Consider the following 26,509-nt stretch of genomic DNA (forward strand, 5'->3'; position numbering starts at 1 on the left):
CGCCACTCGTTATTGAGCGCAGGAGGTGCTTTAGGAAAAGATTTTCTAGTGGCTTGCTAGGTACTATTTCTTTAAAGCTTTCGAGATAGTTTGCAGAGTGCCCAGTTTGGTTGCGGTTATAACAATGCGAAACTTGCGTCATGGGTCGTGAGCATTCCCTATGCGGATTGGTTTTTGTCATTTAATGCATCTGTGTATCATCGAATAAGTTTGGACGCCATGCCTTGAGTTTTGGCAGTTGTAGCACTGCACTTCCTTCACAGGTTTCACCTTTTCTAAATAATATTTGAATGAAGATGTATTTCACTTTAAAGCTTAGCTGTTGGGAGAGTTCAAAGTTTGAGGGTTTGATAATATTACACATTAATATACATACAATAATACATTAATATTATATGCCCCATTTGGAGGAATTGCCCCTTCTTGGGTTTCGAGGTATTGGAAGCAAAGGAAGCACTGCCACTTGGAGGGCACTTACACTTTCAGCACTCACCTCCTGCGTTTTGCCTTTTTTTCCATCGACAGACGACGTTGAACGGATCTTCTTGTTGCTCCTCCCCGATAACCTCAATGCACGTCTTCTCTGCTTCGGTTGCCTTGTTTGATTTGCTTTGCGGCTGCAGGAGGAGAGACGGGATGACGAAGTTGTTGCTTGACGTGGCTCGCGCAATATTAAGAAGTTAGCTAATACTTCTGTTGTCTTCATCAGCGCTGTAGTGTGTTGCTCCTTGTTCATAGCGAGAAATATTGTTGTCAGCATAGATTACAGAGACTTTACTAGGTCCCTAAGCTCGAAGATCATTTTTGTCAGCAGGACGATTTAGCTTGCATTTCCGCTAGCTCTCTAGTCTCCGTAGGCATTTGCTGCGGTGAATCGAAATCATTGCTAATTTCAGATCCTCCCACCCTACGTTATTCTTGGAAACGTCGTTAATATGCTACACGCTGTCCTGCCCACGGCAGCCGGCTGCAAGGTGACTATGTAATCAATGCGGGTACGCGCCATCTTAAATTACTCTGGCCTTGAGTACAAGGGAGATTTGAGGGAAATCGGATCGCCGATTTGCTAATGTATTGGTGAGATCGGTATCTTTTTACCTACGTATTAGTAGCTGGTCTTGATTGTTCGACCGACCTTATCAATACTATTGAACAAGGATTATGCCTTAAGCTTATCTGGAGACTATGATGTCAATAGACGGGCTTGGAAAACGCATTGCCTCTTAATAGGTTCTGGATGGGTATATCAGGAACGGTGGTGTTGTTCTATGTTAGCGTATTTCATCTCAACTGTTTCAATTCTAAGAAATTTCTCTAAAACTTGTTGCTCTGGCTAACCTAGTAAAAAGTAAAAATGACTGACAAATGTCAGAAGTACTATATATTGGTGGACCTTTCTCTGATAAAGTAAAAGTGATGTTAAACTGCAAAAGAAAAACCCTGATCGTCTAATATTCTATGCTCAATGGGGTATAGTAATTTCAAACGTGAATTCCATTTTTTACAAAAGAAGTGCGTGTTTTTCAGGAAACCCAAAAGTAAGGAGCTAACTTTCTCTTTATCATCGAATAATTTTTTCGCAGATAGCCGCTGAAAACAATAACTTTTGATTAAGGTGCAACAGAATTAAATTTTTAAATCAAACATGGACCCATTCTGTAGATTGCGATCTGGTACCTCTTTAATTGTCATGACTATTGGGACATTTGAACTTTCAAACAATTCCCAAATCATTCCAACGATCATTAGAAAGATGACTCAAGTTATTCAGCAACTTGGAAATCATCAGTTGCCAACTACCACTTCATTAACCTACTCACGACCTGACATATACAAGCAATATCAGTCAAATTCTGGGCAAACTTGTTTCTAATTACGACTTCCCAGATAAAAAAATCTATTCTTTGAAAAATTTTAGAAAGATTGGTGACTTTATGTTAATATTATGGGAAACTCGCATGTGCTACCTTTGGTATTATTGCAACTAGCACAACTACAAAAGTCAGTCGATGGGTGGTTTTTTTATTGTGACTATAAAAGCGAAACGTGATCAGCAGCCACGGGCATTACAAAGTTCGACTTCAAAATTGACGCAAGCAATCTACCCTGATTATAATCAGGAAACGATTTTATGATAGCAGGGTGATCTTATCGTCTCCCATTTAATAGGTTTTGAAAGTTATCTGAAATCTAAGCATTCTGTATCTTTTGGATTAGTTGAATCTGGCGTATTCTTTCAAGAAGTAGATATTACCAAACTGAATCTGCTCTCCACTCCCGCTTTGTTTGCGGGGGGTTTATTGCAAGCCAGGAGTTGTCAAGTAATGCCAAGTCGTCAACTATTTCATTTATGGTCGCCAATTAACGAATACCTTCTAGACACTTTGCTGGCACATTTACTCCTACCGACTCCTCTGTAGTGTCATCCCGTAGGACAGTAGCGCAATAATGCATTTAATAAAGTGACAGAAACCATTTAGCAATTCACTTTACACCAGATCTCTGCTCACTTGATCTCATTGCCTGGAGGGCAAGATCGTGTGATTGTTTGTGGACATTTTAATTGATCACAGACAAGCGAACAACTTGCATGGTCCAGCTCAGCATCTCCAGTTCAAGCCGACAATTAGTTGACAAGCATTAATTAAAAGCCGCCACTGACTTCTGGTGACACTTCAATTAGCGTGCCAACTTTAAACTTTATGTGATTTTCTGAATGTGACAGCAGACATTCAGTAATTGATTTAAACCGGAACAAGACCTCGCGGATTGAGGGGCGGAAAAGATAACAATTTAGATACTCAGTCACTCAAAGACGTCGAAGCTCGCGACAAGAGCAAGTTGACTTTCATGGGACTAGATTTTTTCTGGTGTAATTCAAAAAATTAATGGTCGCTACGTTCTACGTCAGGAGATGCTGAAGAGGTTAATTCAGCTCAGCGGGGCATAAGCCGTGAATTCTTAAGTCACCATTAATTTTGCATGTATGCACTTCAACAGAATTTTTCGTGAATTGGAATGTCTATTGTGAGTCAGGCTATTTGTTAACCTCCGGAAGATTGGGAAACAATCTGAGCAAAAGCGGCTATCTAAAGACCGATTAACGATTATCGATATCGATATCGCGGAATGAATGTGAAAAGAAGTAACGACTTGATTGAAGTAATAAAAACTTGTTGTTTCTTTTTCGTTGATGAAGGGAACAAGTGGTTCCCGAAATATCGGTATTTGCAAGAATAAATACCCACACCAACGAAAAAGAAACAACAAGTTTTTACTACTTCAATTAATTAATCGTTGGAAACACCGCATAATTTCACTCTGAGTAACGACTTGGTCGCGAGTGGCGCCGTAAAACTCCGGACCCGAGTACAGTAATCGAAAGGAAAGATCCATGAAGGATCACACTTCATGAGGCGCGGCTTTTAGGGTTTCCTGCCTACCATGGCATTTTTAAGCCTATTGAAGGATTATTATTATTTTGTTAACGGAAGTTGCCCTGCGTTGCCCTACAGTGTACCTATTAACTGTAGTATGTCAAGCAAGCCGACTTCCAATATTTCTACTTGGAATCTGGTATCAAGTATTCTCAAACGTACCTCGACTTACTTTGCACAAATGCCGGACACCGTCCCAGAACATGCGTCACACTCCACATAGAACCTGCAGGCAGTGTCCGTAGATAACGTGTTTCAAAGTTCTTATCGAAATGAACCCGTTGTAATGCCTTTAGTATCAGTAATTTGGGACCCCATCTAGGAAGATTATCAATTTTCCTTCAGCACCCCGCAACACTGATGCTCCCGGCCATTCTGAAGACAGTCCTCCTTGTCTGCATCTGTATGTGGAGATCGAGAGAAGTTAATCCCAGAAGGACCTCTATTAATGCCACTGGGCATGTCCTCCTTCCTTCACTGAAACTCACGCAAGTCAGTTTTAAAGTTTTTGTAACTCCCTGTTGTGCTGAGTTCAGTTATTTTTGCCCCAATTACCGCCCTGTACTTAATCGTTGTATGTGTATATCTTCGGGGTGCAACCCAAGTTTTTCCCTGGTATAGGCCTGCAAGTCATCACAGCCTTCATCGCTTTTCGACATGAGAGACAGAGTAATTCTTGATCCTGTGTAATTCCCGGATATTTGACTTGTTTCACCTCCATGCTATGTAACCTAATAGTTCTGAGGTGATCAGAATGAAACTTCCTAGTGCATGATACCGTTCCTGTACCAGGTACTAATGACCCTTAGTCCATTATTCCATCCATATTTTCCCCTATAGATTAAACAATCTCAGTAGCGTAACCCTGAACTTGTATTCCAGTATTTGTTAGCTCTTCTAGTAGTTCCTCCACTACCATACTCCACTGTCCGGATGGCTCGGCGGTTAGAGCGCTAGGCTGTTGTACGGAAGGTAGTATTTCAAATCTCACTGCTGGCAGTGAGACTTCCATTTGCGTATTCTCTAACATTCTGCGGATCTAGAAGTACAGGATGTTTCCTTACGGATCAGGTGTCGATGTCCAAAAACGCAAACAGTGCTATTTGTTTTGTTTCTGTTGCATCCCTTAGCTGAGGGAGGCAGATTCGGTTGACCTTCCTGCCCGGTAGGTGTTTTCACACTAGTGTAGAATGTTAATAGTTGTCTATGACTTTCTCCACTGTTTTGAGTCCGCACGATACGCAAATTGGTCTGAAAGATTTAGGGAAAAGATCCTATTTACCCACTTTCGAAATGAAGACCACTTTTGCCCGCCTCCGTGCTCTTGACATTTATCCTAAGGCTATGCTGTTCCTGACCATCCTCAGAAGAGATCCTAAGATGATTCTAGGCCTCCCAGGAGTAGTACTGGGAAAATGTCATCTACTGATAGTGATTTTAGTAACTTAAAGGTTCCCATTGCCTACCTTACCCTGGCTTCCAATCATAACTCTTTTGCTAGTTTCCAGTTCTCCTAAGTTTCGAGAGTTCGTATGGAGGAGGGGAAGAGGGATTTATGAAATTAAAGATCTCAGTGTGGTAAAAATTCATCAAAAAAGACAGAAATATTCAAAAAAAAACAATAATCAACTTAAAAAAAAATTAAGGCAAACACTAAAAATAAAGAGGAAAGGAAGAAATGTAAAAAAAAGTGGAAAGAAAATTGGTTAACACAGATAAAAAACAAGGAGAACTAAAACATAAGTAGGAGAATATTAAGATAATAAATCACCATAAAATAAAGGAAATCTCTTCAGCATTCCCTAGAGCACTCTCTCTTGGATTGATTAGAAGGATATGTCTACAAGGATGGCGAATACTTACCTATTTCCTCTTTTCCAAAATTAAAGTTGTCCCTTTTCTTCTCTTCCCTTCTATAGTCTATGTATCTCACAAACTTCTATCAGAAATTGTAGGAAATGCCGAAATATTTGTTGATGACAAGTTCGATTTTATTTTCGGTTTTATTTTCAAAGCCTAATTTGCCGAGATCCGAAACTATTTACTATTTTTTTCTTCACAAAATGTAACACTTCCGATCATTTGCGTGTAAACGTCTGCTTTAAAATTTGGTCAGCCTCAAGCTTTGTAATTATTCAAGAATATGCAACATGATCAGGTCTAGTATGAAATCAACAAACAAAAAGGTTAACGATCATTTTTAAAATGTTAGAAAATTTCTATATTAACCCTGTCAGTTCGGATAGGATAAAGCGAACTAAATGAAGTATATATTAAGGACACTTATCGATGCTAATCGGTAGGGTACTTTTCACTTTTTATTCCGTTGCGTTTTTCTCTTTCTTAGTTTTCGATGGGCTTTGCTTAATAATTTCTAGTGGCGATTATGCGTTTCTTCTTTCGAAGGACTTAGTAATTTTCTCTAGCCAGTTCTTCTTCATCTTCTACTGGTTCATTTCTCTGGAACTATTACATCTTGCTGAAAGTGAAATACCCTGAGATATTCTCTTGGGAATTTTGCTGAAGTTCTTAAATTTGGGAACTAAACTGCAGCATGACTTTCTTTGATCTATTGGGCTTTTCCAGAAGATTTTCCCTGATGCCCTTTCGCTGCACTTTTATTTAGTCGTATTATTGCGCTGGGAAGCCACTCATGCGTGTTCATCATGCCACCCTTGCCCGGTGGTTATCCAGGACTACCATTGGAATGTATGAGTCCACTTGAGTAAAGAATGGACAAGGATCATTAATAACGTTTGCCGGATTAAATGCGATCATGAGCTTTACCTTGTCATCATCTCGTCTGCTAAGATGACATTCGGCATCATACCCGAGACGAATGCCGGAAAGCAGGACACACCCTTAGGGATGTTCCGTTGTAGACCGCACTTAGTTTCTGTTACATAAATCAAGCAGCGCTGCTCCCCATACTGGGACTGCATACAACGTGTTAGAGTTCATCACCCTGTCTACGTGTTGATTAAAACCGAGTTTTACATCTGTCATCGTTTCAAAGTATTTATAGGCCGGCTTAGAAGTGATGATATGACTCCCAAGTTGAATGTTTTTGGTTATGAGGACCGCTTCTGTGTTTCCCTCCGTAAGTGTCAGACCAGATCCCTCTAATAATAGCACTGATTGTTTCGCACGAGTATAACTCAGCGTCTTCAAGGTGCTTTGTAACCACAGCCAGTGCTATTTCGTCGGCGTATCCCACTACCTTGGCTTCCTCCAGAGCCGTTATATTAAAAACATCGTTATGCATGATTAATTTTTTCTTTCCGAAGAGGTGCCTGTTTTAAAGCTTTTGCAGACCAGCCTGACATCTTTCTTGATTCTGGATATGATGGTTCAAAGAAGATTGCCTGGTGGTCGGTTTCCGCTGGTCTTTCAGGCATTTCCGTTGGCGATCGCTGCGCATTTAGCCCTTTCCCAAAGGTATTTACATCCCCGTTGACCAGAATTATATCCAAATACACTAAAACTTCTAATATACTGCGCCTCCTTGCATTTGATTCTCCGCTACCTCACTCAAGGGCCCAGGCGTTGAAGTCTTTGCCAATCACTTTTGGATTTCGCCTGCTAGCGTCGAGAAGAATATTGTCATGCCGAATTTAGGCAACGTTAGACTTGGTGAGGCATAGGAGCACATACACATATACATCAGTTATTTTTGCCGATACAAGGTCACTAATTGTCTGACTTATAGTTCATTGTGTAACTTGTCTACCGTATTTCCATATCGCTAGTCTACGAGTCGAATCGGTGATCCATATGTTACCGTGGCGATTTCTTTAAAGTTCACCTCTGATGGCAATTCCCATCCCAGATTCGTAGGTCCGCCCAAGTAAATCCTGACACCCTGCACTGATTGAGGTTTATTTCTCATTGCAGTGAACGCCTTCGCCTAAATTTCGGGTATTTACCGCTTTTAGCAATATGCCGGCTGGCCCGTACTTTTCTTCGCACAATAGGCATTTGGAATCATTATTGCACTCTCTGCCAAAATTTCCTTTTCCCCACACCTTCTGCATCGATCTATCAATACCGGTGGTACATGCTTTTGTGAAGTATCTAAATGTGCATCTTTTTGAGGAGAACTGTGTGTTTGAAATTGCTCCTTCAAGGCAGTTTTTATTTTTATTTCTTTATAGAGATCCTTATATTGTATGCAGATTCCATTCTTTTGGGCAGGCACTGCATCATTCGCTTCAAGTCAGGTTTAAACCTGAGTGCGAAAGTGATCAGTTTTACTCCTGCTGGATCTTCTCAGCCGCAAGATGAGATCCTTTTCCTGGTCTCTTCATGTTCTGTTGCCATTATTAGGACAACAGCTTTTAGCTTTTCCTTAGAGGTTATTTCTTCCTCTTGTGCCTTAATATGCACATATATTTGGAAATTTGGCATAATATGAAGGAGTATTTTTAATTTTTAGGTATGTGCTAAAAAACGTCCATAGAAAATTCCCCGCATTGAATAACCGCAAAACCTTTATACTCGAAGCGTCTATTTCTGGTATACCGACCTGTTTTTAAATTTGGCAGACATACTTTTGAACCAACCTTCCTTCCAAACTTTGCAAGTTATTTAATGTTTGCAACAATTTAAATTGTTTACAGTCAGTACTTTTTTAACTGAATTTCACCGAGGCCTTGGTTAATTTTATCGCCGAGAGAATTGCTTTTACTGCATATTGGTTGGTATAAGCGTGTGCTCTTCAGCTGGTCCTCTGGAATGATTATATCCGTGAACGCCAACCCTAAATCGGAATTATGGCCACCTATTCTTGAAGTCCTGGTCATTATTAATAATGCTATCATCTTTATTTTGTATACTTGTCTGAATTAATTCAAGAAGCTGAATTCAGTTAGCGAGTCATTTGTCCCAAACCGTCCTCAAGTATGGTTACGCTCCTCTATGAAGAATTTACGGTTGTCAGTATATTACCGGATGATAGAGAAGGGGGCGGGTGCGGAAGTTTCTTTTACACTTTGCAAAACGTTCCGACAAAACTCATCGAAAGGATATCCGTGGTTTTACTATGGCCAGTGCGCTTATTGTTCCTAGTATCGCACAAATGCTAGGTAGAGATTACAAACGAAAGTTGAGCCTTACATAATTCCTTAAAAGTTGTCGAACCTATCGAAAATTTGTTCATTTCCAGTTATAATCAAAATAATGCCTGAATAAGGAAAGTAGTATACCTGTCCAAAATATTATCCTCTTTTCTTCAGAAGAACTACGCCCATGAATTACCTGTTTACGGGTCACTTTTTTTTCTTCCTAGCCTCCATAAGCGTATTCACGCTCAGTGTGCAGTTCCATGTACACAATTAGCAATTAGTCTAGTAAAGAAATAATACAAATTAACGCAAACCAGAAAAACTAGGAAATAAAAGGAGAATCTGCTGGGAACTTGGAAAAATGAGGAAAAACTACTTTTTCAAGAGAGTCTTTGGACGTAATAAATTCTAATTAGATGATGACCCAAATTTTACTGTCTTTGCTACTGAATGCGTGTAATTTTTCTTTTTTGTAGTTTGTACAGAAGTCATGGTCATGGGGACATTAATATTCGTTATAAACACCATTATTTCCACTAAAAAGAGTAGAAGAATAAAGTCAGGGGGAAATTCCAGTTCTATGACAACATACACAACCATTCGCAATGTGATAGGACATCTATCGGATGTGTAATCATTGGGTCTGGTAGCAAAATCCTGTTCTAAATCGTATTCCCTTCGACCTGGTTTCTCCTAAATTAAGAAACAAGTCAGTATATCGGAAGCTGGGCGCTTCGGGTATGAAGCTTTTGTGTTCATTTTATATGAGGAACTCTCTGCAAGTTTTTCCATTCTTACATAGCTAGCATTACAAAATATTCTCTCATATATTGCCAAACTGCAAGATATAAATATACACATACATATTAAGGGCATAAATATGGTACTCGTCCTAAATAAACAAACATTGCCTACTATCTATACTTGTATTTACGCATCTAAATTAATCTAACGGATCTGAATGATGATTCCCACTTTACCCCGTACACAAAAACATACATATATGATGTATGCAGATTAGATATCGTTGATACTAACGTACACATCTGAATTGAGCACTACCCGCAAACTTCATTAGTGCATACATATACATATTCCTATCTCCAGTAATGGCTACAAATAACTAAAAACATTAAAAAAAAGGAAAATTAAAATATCAGAAATGTCAGAAATGAATACTCGCGGTGCTCCCGGTAATAGACTGGAAATTTTATATTCCATGTTTTGTGGTTCGTTAGAGATTTTTCGAAACTTATCTCATTTCTGATATTGGGTGAAACATAGGAGGGTTAGTGCTTAACATGTGTGCCTCGTGTCTCGTTTCAGAAATGACAATGGTGCAGATTCCGTGTGTATATCTGCGCCTCAAAAACATCCCATTCCGATATAGATAGAGTTAATAATTGCATATTACTATATTTCCGAAATTTACCTGAAAACCCCCCTTAATTACCTTAAGTACCTGAAGAGTAATTCAGTCCTTTTCCTCCGATAAGAGAAAATATTTTATGGTCCTATCTGTTCTGATATCCTTATGTTGTTTTAAGACCGCTCCCTTTGGGGGTTTTCAAAAGTGAAAGTACAGTTACATTGTATTCAGCAATTGCCGAAATTTTAGTGGTTGGTGTAGAATCATAAGGGACAGGTTTGCTTATTATTGGTATTTAAAAGTTTGCTACAATACTAGCTTTTCTCTTTTTAATTCTTTTTTATCCGCTTAAAAAGGGTTTTCCTTAGGATAGGAATCATCACTTTCTGCATGGCTTATTTTTTCTGCGAATTTCATAAAGACACTACCAATCGATGTTAGTTTTGATGCCTTTTAGGGTCATTGGTTGTGGCACGAAATTACTTCTTGTTCCGTGGATCGATTACTTTTCAAGATCCTTTAAAGGTTTTGCTTGTAATATGAAGCCATACTTTAGCGTAAGTTTTTATATTATATTGATGACGAAATAAGGCTGGGCTGTAAATGCTTGTTCGCATGGCTTGCTCATGACGACTTTCTGTGTATAAGTGCTTTTTTTCTGCGTATTCATGCCGAGTAACAAATAGGGTAATCCTTAGTACCTTTCAAATGACAATGGGTGTCGAAGTAGAGAAGAGTTTACAAGGAGCTGAAAATGTCAACCATGGAAATGCTTTCTTGAGAGTAATTGAGTTTAATAATAATTTTTTTTAAGAATGCAGGGAGTACTGGAACCAATTTGCTTCCTCCATTGTGGTCCAAGAACCTCTCCTTCTAGGCTAAAAACCCAAGTTTTTTAAAAAAGTTGACTGATGGTTTCATCCAGGGCAAAGGCAACTCTTCAAAAAGTCACGTTAGCCTAGTTTAGGTTTGAACATACGACGGATTTCATTTTCGCGATTATATACAGGTGGAGCGACTTCTACCCGTCGCTTCTTTCAGTCACGCTGCTTCCAGGGCAGAGGTGTGGCATTGTCTGATGAGTTGCCTTTGTCCTGGACAAATAATAATAATTGTTGGCGCGACAATTCAGTTGGATGTGGAAAATTGAAAACTGTAGACAGTATAAAGAGGAGGGGGAGGGAAGCAGGATATTGATCTAAAGCTTACAAGGGTCTGGATTTCAAATCGGGTTTGAAATGAAAGATGGGAGCAAAGGCTTGGACAACTATAAAGCGAAAGTCTGCATACCTTTTTATCGAGAATAAAGATGAGGTCACACTGAAATTTTACGGAAACTCAAGGGAGATTGGACAGTAGGCAGCCTAGGAGGAGATAACGCGGCAAGAATCAGTAAACGCAAAAGGGAGCTTCGACAGACGCAGGACGAAAGGACGCTCAACTACCAGAACATGGTAGCTCCGTAAGTGAGGAGGTTGCGGTGAGGCAATTGACATACAAGATAATTGTGGAGTGCAAGGATCTCAACGAAATTACGACGAAGGAAAACATATGGTGGGTGTTTAGGCTGCAGTAAAAAAAACCGTCTGCACGCGCATCCGGTGCATGCAAAAAATATTTGCATATCCAAGGTGAATATTTTCCGCATGCACGCATATTTAGCATGTAAGCAATTTGTAATTTTTCTCATAGCAAGTAAGCATTTTTGTACACTTTTTGATATTAGCGCGTAAGCACTTTTGTACCTATTTAAGCGAGAACAATTAATAAAGAATTTAGTGTATTTTCAAGTCCCGAAGAACTAAGCCTTTTATTCTTCTCCAGTGAGGCTGCTGGAGACTTCGAAGATTTGGAAATATACTCTACTGGACTGAACTTGATTCGGTGTTTCACCCAATTAAGAAAAGACAGACTCATTCGGTGTTTCACCCAATGAACATACAGACAGACTTGAAAACGAACTTTACTTGGTTTTGACTTGAGCAGGTGTTTCACTTGATCAAGAAGAGAGACTCACCCGGTGTATCACCGAGTGGACCTATCAGGATTGAGACATTTTTTGGTGACCCCGACGTGATCGGCCGATCACAACATTAAAAGGACACGAGGCGAGTTAATAACTTTGTGGAATTATCTTAGCCAATCATGGAGGCGATACTTGAGAAAGTTAATAATCTTACTCAACAACAAGATGTGACGGGCCAGGAGATTCAGCGTCTTTTGAGTAACTACCGGAAAGATTCGGTAGCTCGTAAGACAAGGGAATATCTCACGACGAGATTGGAACAATTGGAAAATCTCTGGACAGCCTTTTCGGAGAGAAATGAAGAGCTTGAAGAGTTAGCGCATTATCTTCCAGCTCATCCATATTTCGAGAAACAATATTTCTCTTCAATGCAGCGCGAGTACACCAAGTACAAGGAGGACATTGCGGAACGCCTTCAGGGTTTGGAAGGCACGTCCAAGTTGAATATCGATTTGGGTAAATCAGACACGGGTGCTTTAGATACAAGGGCCGCCACGGCAGCAAACAATGCTCAGAACGAGCTTCCCAGCGATGTCGTGGTACTAATAAGGCAACAGCAATCAAGGATACGGGCTGTGGAAAACATTATTAGCGGCATCGACACAGTTGAACAGGCACAACCCAAATCATACTACGAATTGAAGACAGCTACTTTATCAAAGTACTGGGAAGAGTTGCGTCAAGGCCATCAGAATATATGGCAATATTCCAGCGATCCAAATGAGTTAGGGTACAACGAGGAGAATTTTCTCAACCTCGAAGAGCGAATTCAAGACACTTTAATATTTCTCGCTGAATGCCGTTCAAAGCTAGAGCCTAGCATAGCTACCGCTACAAGGGCCTTTCCAAGCATCAACTTGCCACACGTGACAATTCCTGCCTTTGACGGCGATTATGCACAATGGCAATCCTTCCACGACTTATTCCGTCAGATGATCCACGAGCAGCAATTGGGAAATGCTCAGAAAATGTGGTATTTGAAGACCAATCTAAAGGGTGAAGCAGAGCGACTTATACGTCATCTGCCCATCACTGACGAAAATTATGACATTGCATGGACAACGCTAACAAACCGCTACAGCAATCAACGAATCAACGATTGACGGTAGCCACGCTATTGGATAGGCTCACACAGCAGCCGATGATTACTGCGGACTCCCCCAGTGCTTTGAAAAAACTTCATGACATTACGAAGGAATGTCTAGCAGGACTCAAGAACTTTAATATCAATATAGCTAGTTGGGATCCCATTTTATTACATATTTTACTGAAAAAGTTAGACAAGGTTACGCACGCCTTATACGAACAAACTTTGACTTCACAACGAGAACTGCAGCCGGTTGATGCATTTCTCGCGTTTTTGGAAAGACGCTTTCAGTCTTTAGAGGCCTTGTGTAGCGACAAGAGGAGTACGACTCAAAACAAACATACAAACCGAACCTCGGCTTTAATATCCACCAAGGACAGTCAATCTTTACAGTGCAAAAACTGCAAGGGAAGCCATCGAATCTACACATGTGAAGCCTTTAAACAATTGTCCATCTGGGATCGAGTAGCCAAAATCAAGCAGCTGAGGCTATGTTTGAACTGCCTACGGGAAGGACATCGAAGTGCACAATGCAGCGCAGGAAGTTGTCTTAAATGTGGAAAGAAGCACAACACTCTACTACATATGGACGCCAACAATCAAGACAAAACAACGCCCTCTATCACCGCAATTCAAACAACAGCCAACGCCACCAAGCAAGGTCAAGTATCAAGTATTGTAAAGGACAAGGGTTCTACAAATGTCAACCATTCTATTGCATTATCAACGGAAATATCAGCATCAGAGGGACCTTTTGTTCTATTAGCTACTGCACTCATCAAGGTGACAAACCAAAAGGGCAAGTCGATAGAAATGAGAGCTCTGCTGGATAGTGGCTCCCAAATAAACATAATTACAGAAACGGCTGTGAGAAAGCTGGGACTACAACCAACTAGTTACCATATACACATTCGTGGTCTGGGCGGAGCGTCGCAACAATCGCAACAGAAGGTAACGTTGTCATTGCAATCAAGAATCACTACGTTTGCACGGAAGATAGACGCTATAGTTTTACCACATATAACATCCTCTCAACCATCGCAAGGTCTGAATTCAAGGAATTGGGCCATACCCGGCAACATTCAGCTTGCCGATCCTCATTTTGACCGGGAAGGGCGTATTGATCTACTGCTCGGAGCTGACATCTACTACGAACTATTAGCTACAGGGCAAATGCGGCTATCAAGGAACCTGCCACTGCTGCAAAACACGGTCTTTGGTTGGATAATTGCTGGAAGGGTTGCAACATCCTATCAGAAAGAGGTTACATGCGGCATCCTCAACACCGATGATTCCAAGCTCAGCGAGCAGATAGAGCGTTTTTGGAAACTGGAGGAACCAGAATCTACAGAGAACCTTGCGATGACAACACAAGAAATAAAGTGTGAAAATCATTTTGCTCAAACCATGAAACGAACGAACAATGGACGTTTCATTGTGAAACTGCCTTTCAAGGTGGATCCAGCAAAACTCGGCAAATCTAGGGGCAATGCGGAGAGGCGACTTTTCAAATTAGAATGGAGATTAGCACGAAACCCAGAACTACGCAAACAGTACAATGAATTTATGGACGAATACAAGCAACTGGGGCATATGACGGAAATAGATGAAGGAAGCATTCCGAGTCTTCATTACTTTCTTCCCCATCATAGCGTTCTGAAGCCAGAGAGCACCACCACTAAACTTAGAGTAGTTTTTGACGCCTCTTCGGAAACCTCTTCTGGATATAGTTTGAACGATGTACTTGCTACAGGTCCTACCATCCAATCCGAATTATTTACCATTCTCGTACGATTTCGGCTGCCTTGCTTTGTTTTTACTGCTGACATCGAAAAGATGTATCGACAAGTCCAGGTGTCGGAGGAAGACAAGAGATTTCAACTAATTCTATGGCGAAATGAGCCTAATGAACCTATAAGATGTTATCAGCTGAACACGGTCACATATGGTACTTCCTCTGCACCATATCTAGCCACCAAATGCCTACAAGAATTGTCATCACAGACAACGCACAAATACCCATCCGGTTCGACTGCATTAAGACGGGATTTTTATATGGACGATGTGATGTCAGGTGCAAACACCTTGACAGAAGCTATTGAGACGCAACATCAACTTCGCACAATCTTGCAATCAGCCGGCTTTAAGCTTCGAAAGTGGTGTGCAAACAACAAGAATCTTTTAAACAACATTCCTGTTGAAGATCAGGCACTCCAACTGGACATAACCCAAGAAGGGGAGGAAAACGTGAAGACACTCGGATTAGTTTGGACTCCTAAGACAGATGAATTTCAAATTAGATGCCCATACACGGAATCTAAGAAAGTAACAAAGAGATCAGCGCTATCCGATATCGCTCATCTGTTCGATCCGCTAGGATTGATGGCACCAGTTACAGTTACTGCTAAAATCTTCCTTCAAAGGCTGTGGAGTCTCAAAATAGGTTGGGATGAAGAAATTCCTTTAGAACTACAGGCGGAATGGTCAAGATATTATAATGACTTGCAGGGGTTGAATCAAATTAAGGTACCTCGTCACATATTTGGAGGGAAGGTACCTGAAAAAATACAGTTACATGTCTTTTCGGACGCTTCGGAAAAGGCGTATGGTGCAGCGGTATATTTACGAGCTATTCAGTCAGATGGGGTTCGCACAGTTCGTCTTTTATGTGCAAAGTCGAAGGTGGCACCATTAAAACGAGTGACCCTACCAAGATTGGAATTGTGTGCAGCAAGGCTAGCAGCTGAACTCGTTCATCGGCTTAAACGGGACATAGAAATTCCAGACTATAATTGCTTTTACTGGACCGACTCCGAAATTGTCCTAAATTGGATCAATGCAGAAGCATCGTCATTTTATACGTTCGTGGCTAATCGAGTCGCTGCTATACAACAAAAATCCTCACCCAAACAATGGAGGCACATACATTCGAAGGAGAATCCAGCAGATTTGGTATCGAGAGGTGTCGCTCCAGGAAAACTGCAGAATTATGCCCTCTGGTTCTATGGGCCTATATTTCTTCATGGGACTGAAGAGTGCTGGCCGGAAAGGTTTCATAGTGTAGATACCACCTTGGAGAAGAAACGTTCAAAAATGGTATTGGCCATGGTGAAGGACTCAATTTCCCTTATCAATCAAATCGACCATCAAAACTCTTTTCAACGACTGCAACGCATAATGGCACATGTGCTACGGTTCGTTAGGAATGCACGAACAACGAACCACAAGGAACGAGAAAAATCGCTCTTAACTGCAAGCGAAATGGAGGAAGCCTTGCGAGTAATAGTAAAGGAAGCTCAATTGGATGTGTATCGAGAATCTATGCAGCAACTAACATGTAACAAGCAATTAAACAACAGCGATCCATTGAGCAGTCTGCATCCATTCTTAGACGAATTCGGACTTTTGAGAGTCGGCGGTCGGCTTGAAGCTTCAAATTTAACTTATGATACCAAACACCCGATCGTTCTTCCTTACGGCCATTATGTAACTCGATTGATTTTAAATGATCTGCATCATAAGCATCTTCACGCCGGACCACAAGCCTTATTGGCAATAGCGAGACAACGATTTTGGCCTATCAAGGGCAAAGCAGCCATCAGATCTATCGTGCAGAGCTGTATGAAATGCGCAAGGGCGAAACCAAAACTCATGACGCAGCTCATGGGAAACCTGCCCGCCCATCGAGTACAACCAGCCAGACCATTCACGAATACTGGTATCGACTTCGCCGGCCCTCTATGGATTCACTTTAAGGGGAGAGGCAATCGTCCGCAAAAGGCGTACCTTGCTGTTTTTTGTTGCTTTGCAACAAAGGCGGTGCACCTGGAACTAGTGACGAATCTAACGACAGAAGCCTTCATCAATGCGCTGAAACGTTTCATTGGGCGTAGAGGACATTGTCGAAATCTATATTGCGACAATGCAACTAACTTTGTGGGCGCCAAAAATCAACTAGCAGAATTAAACGAAAGCATATACGGGGAACAATCCCAAGAACAACTGATCAATTTTTGCACACCCAAGGGTATTGATTTTCATTTTATTCCACCAAGATCGCCTCATTTCGGTGGCCTGTGGGAGGCGGCAGTAAAATCTGCCAAACACTTTTTAATCAGAAACACGTCCCCAGCAAAACTTACGTATGAAGAAATGGCAACTTTAATAATCGAAGTCGAGGCTATTTTGAATTCAAGGCCACTGACACCTCTATCATCCGAGGCCGGAGACCTTACGGCATTAACTCCAGGCCATTTCTTAATTGGGGAACCACTAACGAACCCAGTTGATGTACACGCCCAAGCAGTAAAGGCAAATTTACCGCAAAGATGGAAGGAAATCAACGACATAAAGAATAGATTCTGGCAAAGATGGTCAAGCGAATATTTGTCGGAACTACAACAGCGTCAAAAATGGAAACAGAGCTGCGAAAACGTAAAACCTGGAATGCTGGTGGCTATCAAAGAAGACAATATTCCCGTTCTGCAGTGGAGATTGGGGCGAATAATAAAGGGGATAAAAGGTCGAGATGGTCTAATAAGAATAGCAGAGATCAAAACATCGTCAGGAGTCCTACAGAGAGCAATTCATAACTTAGCACCGTTACCGGTAGAACCGAACGACACCGAAGACTCCTCGCAGCAAAAACCCCCAGCTCCATCAAAGGAACGGATTATAGATACCTGCACGCAAAACTCAGAAGCAACCCGAGGTTCAAGAGCGAAGAAGAAGAGAATTTCGCACTCCCCCGTAAACCTGCTATTGTGGACTAGTTTAATCCTACCCGTTCTAGCCAACCCAGCACGGATCACCCCTTTCCAATCTCCACCAGGTATCTACTTCGAAAATTTAGGAGCCGCCCACTTGATCTTGAACGATTGGAATTTGATAATCTATTACAACCTCACATCATACTGGAAGAACATGGACAACCTACAAACAGGAATTGCGAGACTTCATAATATTTGTAACCAACTACACAACAATAACTCCTGTTTAGCCACCACAATGCAGCTTAACCATCTCTTAAGCGATATATCAGTTAATAACGAACTGTTACGGCCATTCAATAACGAGATGTCACGAAGACATAAAAGAGGAGCTCTAAATATCGTTGGTAACCTTGCCAACTCACTCTTCGGAGTACTCGATTCTGACTATGCTACAAAGATGACAGAAACTATAAAGAACTTAAAGGGGAACGACGAACATCTCCTGCAACTAATGAAAAACCAGACGTCCATCGTTGACTCCACGGTCAATGTAATGATGAACTTGGAGCAATCAACCCACAAATCGATGCAAACTCTAAACGTAGCTCTCAACCATACCGCCACACAAACAAACAAAATAGCCAAGGAAGTGTGGGAGCAAGAAGTGATGCAGACCTTTTCATCAGCAGCGTTGCAGCTCTTATTATCAGTCAACCACTATCAAAAGGTACAAACCAGTTTACTAGACATCCTTATTGACACGCACCATGGAAAATTTAACCCGCAATTGTTGGCACCACAACAACTACAACAGGAGTTATCCAACATCAGGGAGGAACTACCTCCACATTTACGGGTGCCAACTAAATCGAACGATCTACTAGAGCTGTATAATATCATGACTATTGAAGGACGCATCATGGCAGAGCATATTATCTTCCGATTAAAACTACCATTAATATCGGTCGAAAGTTTCGAGCTATTCTATATTGTTCCTGTGCCCATCTCTGCTAATGGAATCGTCACTGCAATCACAACAACGTTACGTTATCTAATCGTTAATTGGGATCGTGACCAGTACTATCCCATGCCTGATCAGAAGGTGGAGCACTGCCATCGGACTCAGAAGTTGAACTACGTCTGCAGACAACGGCATCCCCTATATCGGATAGGATCAAGAGTTAATGCATGTGAAATGAGCTTCATCAGTCACATTCCTTCCAAAGAACGATGCAAAATGTCCAAATTAGACAACCCATCACGATGGATCCAGTTGCCAAACACCAACCGTTGGATATATTTCTTCGAAGACAAGGAGATAAACATAGGCTGCGGCACAACAGTTACTCAGATGACTCTATCAGGAAGCGGTATCATTGAACTACGTGAAGGTTGCACCATAAGAGAGGAATCACTAACTATCCAAGCACATCAAGTATTTCCAAGCACTATTAACATTTCATTTACACCAATTCAAAATCTTACCGAATTCGTTTTACCACCACATAGCAGCGAATTAAGTAATGACGAAGGCATAGGAGAATACCTTCTGAAAAATTTAACAGAACTGAAGATGGATCTATACAACTTGCAACAACGGGAGCATCTAGTGACTACCATACTCCCAAAGGACGTTCACCATATCACTATCGCCTACATTTGTCTCGGTGGTATTCTAACAGTAGTAATTTACCTTTATTGGAAACACAGATGTAGGACCTCTCGTAACACTACTACGAAACCGATACCTCTACCTAGGAATCTTTCAACCTCAGCCTTTACGATTGCGATTGATCCAGAATAACGGTTGACCTAACGCTCAACGGAGGGGAGGATGTTCAGGCTGCAGTAAAAAAAACCGTCTGCACGCGCATCCGGTGCATGCAAAAAATATTTGCATATCCAAGGTGAATATTTTCCGCATGCACGCATATTTAGCATGTAAGCAATTTGTAATTTTTCTCATAGCAAGTAAGCATTTTTGTACACTTTTTGATATTAGCGCGTAAGCACTTTTGTACCTATTTAAGCGAGAACAATTAATAAAGAATTTAGTGTATTTTCAAGTCCCGAAGAACTAAGCCTTTTATTCTTCTCCAGTGAGGCTGCTGGAGACTTCGAAGATTTGGAAATATACTCTACTGGACTGAACTTGATTCGGTGTTTCACCCAATTAAGAAAAGACAGACTCATTCGGTGTTTCACCCAATGAACATACAGACAGACTTGAAAACGAACTTTACTTGGTTTTGACTTGAGCAGGTGTTTCACTTGATCAAGAAGAGAGACTCACCCGGTGTATCACCGAGTGGACCTATCAGGATTGAGACAGTGGGAACGGGTGCAAAAATTTCAAATTCCAGACCGGATGGTGACATGCATATGGCCGTCATCAGCTTGCCCGCTGGCAAATTCAAGATCGGATGGCTTGTTTACAGGATTCATAAGCAAATATGTTCTCCTATACATTTTATACGTGTGGGCACTGGACTGATCTGGGCTGGATCTGGTTATATTACTGTAAATATAGCTACATTTACCATAAGGATCAGGTAGATCTGACGAGAAACGCTATCTAGCACGAAATTGGGATAAAAATATTGAATACATGTTGTGCAAAGATGCAGGTTTCGATGATAAAGGTCATGCCTCAGGATGCCGCAAATGCCCGTTATCTAGGAGGGAACCAAAAGCAAAATCTAAATGGGGTTTATTCAGAGAATCATCAACCACTATCAACCACACACAATCTTTTGTACCAGTCACTCCAAGAGGTCGATGTGGACTAGGCGATTATTAGCGAACCATACAGAGCAAAAGTCTATGCGGATAGCAGGAAGGTAGCCATTCGAAAAAGTGACTACAATACTTGGTAATTTGTAATAGCTAAAATCAACGGTGTTCATGTCTATAGTCGCTATGATGCGCCAAGTGCGACAGACGTGAAATATGAGCGAATAATATAATACATGAACAATAGTGGGATGCAAAAGTACGATCCTTTATTGTCACCGCGGGTATTTCAACGCCTGTCGAGTGGGAAAGCAACGTTTCTAATAACAGGCGGCTAGTCTCACTGGAAGCATTTTCTTTGTGGGATGTTGAGCTTGCTAATATCAGAAGTATACATGCCTTCCGTAAATGGAAGATCGGCTTAGTGGTAAATATTACCTTCATAACCAGTACGTTGCTGAAATGTAACTGGCGAATGAGAGCAGACTGCAGATATAACGACCATCAAGCTGTACGGTTTAGTATGATACAATAGAAAGTAAGAGAATGGGGTATCCGAGAGACATAAAGTGATGGTTTCATCCAGGGCAGAGGCAACTCATCAAATACTGCCCTGGGTGAAATGATCAGTGAACTTCTTTTCTATTAATAATAATAATAATAATTGTTGTGACGACAATCCAATTGGATGTGGGCCTCGAAGTGATTTGAAAAACTTCCTTGAAGACCGTAACGGTACTGTAGAGGATTACGGTGCGCTATAGGACGCAATATGTTTAGCATTGAGCTCACCCGTAGTTATTACCCTGATTTTTCCCAAGAACTCATTCACAGCTGAGTCGACTGGTATCCGACATCCAATCACAATACAAATCTGTGATCTGTGTGTGATCTGAGGGTCGACATTTGCATTGCTAGCTACGCTATGCAGAGGAACTTACTCTCCTAAGATGGGCCAGAACTGAATTGCCCAAAGGCACATGGCGCAGAACAGTAACGGAGGAGTGTGAGAATCTCGTTAAATCCTGAGGGAACTGAAGTGCATTTTACGTAACCGCGAACCATGTCGCGCAAATGTGGTTGACACGCTATACCAACTGTTAATTAACCACAACATAAAATTTAATTCATAGTTTCTTTATGATTTACTATCATGGCTTTACGTTCATTATGACGCTGCAAAAATGAGCCACCATCGGTAGTATAGGTACTTTCACCAGAAATGATGGATCGTTGGCGATCTGCGAGTTTCCAGCATCTTTCTTATCAAAGTTGAGCACACTTTTAAAAGGAGTAGTTGGCCTCTGAAAAACAGTAATGGATTTTTTTAAGTGTGCAAAAGGAAATATTAATTTTTATTTAATGTCTACCTTTCTGTATGTCGTTCTTTTTTTATACAAGTGGAAAGCATCGAAAATCACAATGCGGGATTTTAACCCATCATAATCACCTCTCCTCATCCGCTGTGGGGCTATCTAAAGGCTTCATATTGTCGGGCGGGCTCAAGCCCTGCTGGTGAGAATTATTCCTCCCTCTGCCGTGAAAGTGTTCTAACCTTAGAATATAGCTTGATGGTGCCACTAACTGTGCTTCATATTTCTTGGGAATCGATCATTTGTGAAATGATTGCCTCGACTTAGAAGTAGTCAGTATCATTCGGTAAACTAGACACTTTATCAGTGGGGCCTTCCTTCCTTTCAGTTTAGGCATTATCGCTTTATAGGCTCGTCGAACTCTTCGCACAGCTCCTTAAAGGAATTTCACGTAGCTCTCTCAAGGCAAGATTTGTACCTTGTCTTTCTCCGTGCAGTTTACTGTTCATCATCCGCGCATTAGTAATTTCTTCTCGCTTGCAAGTATTCAGCACCCAGTTGCCTGCTTTCGTCATTCCATCAGAGTTCCGGTAATTTGTGGGCATTATTTCTGCGCCTTGGCATAGAGCCATCACAGGCTACGACCACATTTATGACAATTTGCTAAGATTTTTGCGGCACTGTGGCGTGGAACTTTTCTTTAGTGTCTCAGCGATTATTGCGTTCAACATCTTTCAACTCCACTGTTTCGTGCTACTCCATTCTCCTACTTTCCATTGCACTAAACCGTATAGCTTGATGGTCGCTATGACTGTAGTCTGCTCTCACTCGCCAGTTATCTCTCATCAACGCATTGGTTACGAAGGTAATATTTACCACTGAGCTAATCCTTCCTTTACAGAAGGTATGTGTACTTCTGGTATTAGCGAGCTCAACGTCCCACAAAGAAGAGGCTTCTATTATTAGCCACTCGATAGACCATGCGTTGAGGTGAACTTCTGGGATTTCATTTTTGAACCCGATTTGAAATCTAGACGTTGCACTCCCCTTGTAAGCTTTGGATCAATTTCCTTCATTCCTTCTCTGCTTTTCTTTATGCCATCTAAAGCTTTCCATTTTGAGCTTGCTGAGTGACTTATTCCAGGATTTTAGTATCAATGGGTACCTGCTGGAATTGAGTCACCGTACAAATTTGTAACAGTTCAGCATTCGTCATAAGAGGAGCCGTCGCACCCAATTCACTCATGGCCTTCTGAGGGTATCTTTAAATTTCCGGACCACCACTTTTAAATATCGGTGTATGTTGTGCTTCGCTGCAATGAATTTGTAGGGGTGTTACCCATCTCCTCTAGATAGCTTTTAACCCTCGGTATGTTTGTCAACACTGCGTCATCACCGTTGTTGGCATGCATCACTTTTTCTTGCTAAATCCTGTACAGCACCATCAGTACCTGGTCGTCCATTCGCCTGCATGGTCCTGGGTGGTGAGCGTTGCATTTTACCACTTCCTCTAAAGGGGTGTAAGTTCGTCACCGCTTCTTTATGACTTGTCAAATTACCTGCCCCCGTTGGTCCCATAACCACAGTCGCGACAATATCCTCTCCGTCCTTCAGTAGTAATAGTAATTCATTTTTTACATCCATGTTTTTATTTGAGTATTTGCCCCGGATTCAGACGCAGGTTCGCGTTCATGGACCACATCCAGGTCCTAACCAAAAGTGGCGACAGGTGGTGGTAGTGGATTATATTCAAATCAAGTTCGCCTTGTATTGAGACCTGAACTCAAACAGTTTAGGTCTGCGGTGGATTTCACTTGAATATTATTATTCGCCCTCATGTTGTCGACAATATATAAATGGAACGATTGCGACCTTTTGCCAAAAAAATACAAAACCTTTCATAAAGCGTCCAGCTTATGGTTTCCTGACTCTTTTCAATTTCCAATATTTCATTATATCCAATGATCGTAGAAACGAGTGCCGAAATCTGATTTCTAATTTATTTTCTTTTTTTCAGGTGAGTGTCGGCACAATTATGTGATACTTCCATTTGACCAAATGAAAACCACGAACTGTAAGTAATTCTAATCACAGTTTTAATAAATACCATGGACGATTATCATTTCATTATTAGTATTACAACGAAGTTAAAATATCTTTTATTTTTTCGTTTTAATCTGAATGTCTGAATGTTGTCGTTTCTGATACTTCTTCTATTGAAGGAAGCTGACAAGTATAATGAAGTCCAATCCGTTCAAATTCTGCAAAGTTAGGTCTTTGACGTGCGGCCAATCATTGCCGTGATGCAGAATAGGCCACGTTCTTTTGACCAATACCGAGCGCATGCGCTACAGCTTTTAGTTAATTTCTTTGATTTGTTGGCAGTATTTTTGCACCGTAATCGTTTCGCCACGAAGCTGTTTTGGATAAGAACAGCCGCACCTGATCAAACAGCCACTATGATCTTTTTCTGCTGCAACTTTGGCTGGAGATGTTGCTTTGGATCCGTGCCTCGCTATGATCATGTCCGAAACGAGGACAGTCTTGATGGATATGACATCACGCCCATTGTCGAGAAGTTGCAAACTGTTGAAGAAGTTTAAGATTCTTGTCATTTTCGACTATTGAATGTGAAGGCCTTAGGAGTCTTCGTGCAATTCCATCACAACTCCTTCCCAAACTGGATGGTTACTTTGTATATTACGCAGAGCGAGGCATTTATGCCTCATAATGCAGTAAAACCTGCTGTTTGAATGCGACTGATATTCAGTATTGAGGAGACCATCTTGCTACTTGGGCAACAGATATTTTTAACAATTTACGAGAGAGTATTGTTGAGCAGCAAGAAGAAGAAAACCTCGGTATCAAGGCAAAACCTACGACAAATTTACCATTGTGCTGGTCCTGAAAATAGAAGTTATCGTGAGGAAGAATCATTTGACTATCACGAGACTTCTTCTTTGAATAAAATCGGAAGTCATCAAAAGTCTGTAACTGCAGCGAAACTGTTTCTTCCAGTCCTTTTTAGGACAGCTACTTCTGCTGATTCTAAAAAAGCTAAGGATTTGGGGATAAAGCGAATGTATATTGGTGAAAGTGAATGACATGTACGTTAAATGCGATAATGGAAGGCCGCACATATTTGCTTGCTATGGCTAAGATTATTGGTAAAATAATCGCAGGATATATGAAAGTTCACGTCAATGAAGGAGGCTGGTTTCCCTCGATTCCTTTTAGTAATCAATTGACCATCCTGTGCAACACAAGAAAAATTTTCGTATATTTCAATTTCCCTCTCGTATTGCTTTTCACGATTTCAGTTCTGCACTGAAGGGACATCCTAAGGAAACAAATAGAAAAAATAGAGATGTGTTTAACTTAAATTGGATTCTTCCAAGTATTTTATGGACTACCTATTAGACATTATGGGAAATTTCGGTAAGTAATGAAATCTTTTAAGAGCTCTTGATTACATAGCTAATATCTTAGCTAAATGCCAGCATAAAGTGGACATTGTTTCACCTCGTTTTCACCTTCGTTCTCACACTCATCCACATAATGGCAGGCGGCCCTGCAACTTTGCTTGCTTCATCGGCAGTCCCGCAAATTTCAAGGTACTTTAGCAATCTTCTCTGATATCAAATTGTCAGTCTATGGTGTAACATTTTTGAACCCAAAAGTTTTGTTCTTCCGTAGTTACAGGTTAAATGCTGGAGAAGTCTTGCATCAGTCTGAAAGTATTTGACGTCATAGAGAAAAATTTGAACCATCATAGTTTTGTTAATAACAATAAGTGTTCCACAAAATATTTCAGTATCATGCTTCATAGTCAGACCTAGATCTTCTATATATGAACTAAAAGAGGGTACGCAGCAAATTTTGAGTCCTACATACCATATGCAAATCAACGTGGAACAAAATGATCTACCGCATGTGTGGGCGTTCACAGTGTGAGTTTTCCTACTAAAATTTGGTATCACTTTACTTCTGAGAAATCTATGTTTGGCAGATTGATATCATCAGATGTCATCCCCACAGATCACATGCCTTACTCTCTTTTTGAAAATCATGCAGGTATTATTTCACCAGCGAGAGTGGGACATTGACACTTTTCAGAAATGTCAGAACGTGCCTGCAGCAGAATACGGCTTTTAAGCTCGCCGTCAAATTTATATCGGACACATTCGCCGAGTGCTAGTGCTGTTGCCTAAGCCTGTTAAACCTGCAGGTGAACCATTTTCTTATAGACCCATAGTTATGTCTTGTAGACATTGGCTACTGAGAATGTTAGCTACTGGAGAAAAGAAGACATATTCCAATGATTTTCCACTGACCGTTTAAAACAGTTGCTACCATAAATTAGAGACTAAACGTAAATTGAGGATTAGGAAGCCGTTTACGCTTGCCAAAAAGCCTTCGTAAGGATATACATAGGCATCATGCGCCCCATCCTAATAGACCGTCCCTCCGCTGAACAAGAAATACAAAAGACCATCTTATACATTAATGTTAAATAAGCTGCATCGTGCAATGATGTCAAACTCCGTTAGTAAGCATGCTAGGCCAAGTACCAAAGAAACTCTGGACATAACCAATGGACTACACCATATACAACTCGAGCTTTAAGAGAATTTTTGTACTGGGACGGAGGCAGAATGGATGGCCGAAAATTTATTGCAGAAATTCCACACGGCATTCTTTATTGGTGGATAAAAGATGATTTGTTGAATCAAAGCAGGAGTATTCTTAAATATGCACAGTGTAGTTGA

General features: G+C 40.9%; 2 protein-coding genes across 6 annotated transcripts in view; both read left to right on the forward strand.

Annotated features, from left to right (window-relative positions):
• The window catches only part of LOC119646684 (dual 3',5'-cyclic-AMP and -GMP phosphodiesterase 11-like), a 506,073-nt gene that overhangs the window by 233,206 nt on the left and 246,358 nt on the right, over nt 1–26,509 (forward strand). For 3 of the 5 annotated variants that reach the window (XM_038047243.1, XM_038047241.1, XM_038047242.1), the window contains one exon: nt 23,758–23,814. The exons of the other annotated variants lie outside the window; for them this stretch is intronic. In XM_038047243.1, the coding sequence (XP_037903171.1) occupies nt 23,799–23,814 (16 nt within the window). In that variant the 5' untranslated portion in view covers nt 23,758–23,798. The remainder of the gene's footprint in view (nt 1–23,757; nt 23,815–26,509) is intronic. 5 annotated transcript variants of the gene reach the window in all.
• LOC119646145 lies at nt 12,015–12,998 on the forward strand. The gene has a single exon (XM_038046507.1). It carries the CDS (start codon nt 12,015–12,017, stop codon nt 12,996–12,998), a length of 984 nt encoding a protein of 327 aa, XP_037902435.1.

Source organism: Hermetia illucens, chromosome 1 (assembly GCF_905115235.1).
Source record: "Hermetia illucens chromosome 1, iHerIll2.2.curated.20191125, whole genome shotgun sequence".
NCBI lineage: Eukaryota > Metazoa > Arthropoda > Insecta > Diptera > Stratiomyidae > Hermetia > Hermetia illucens.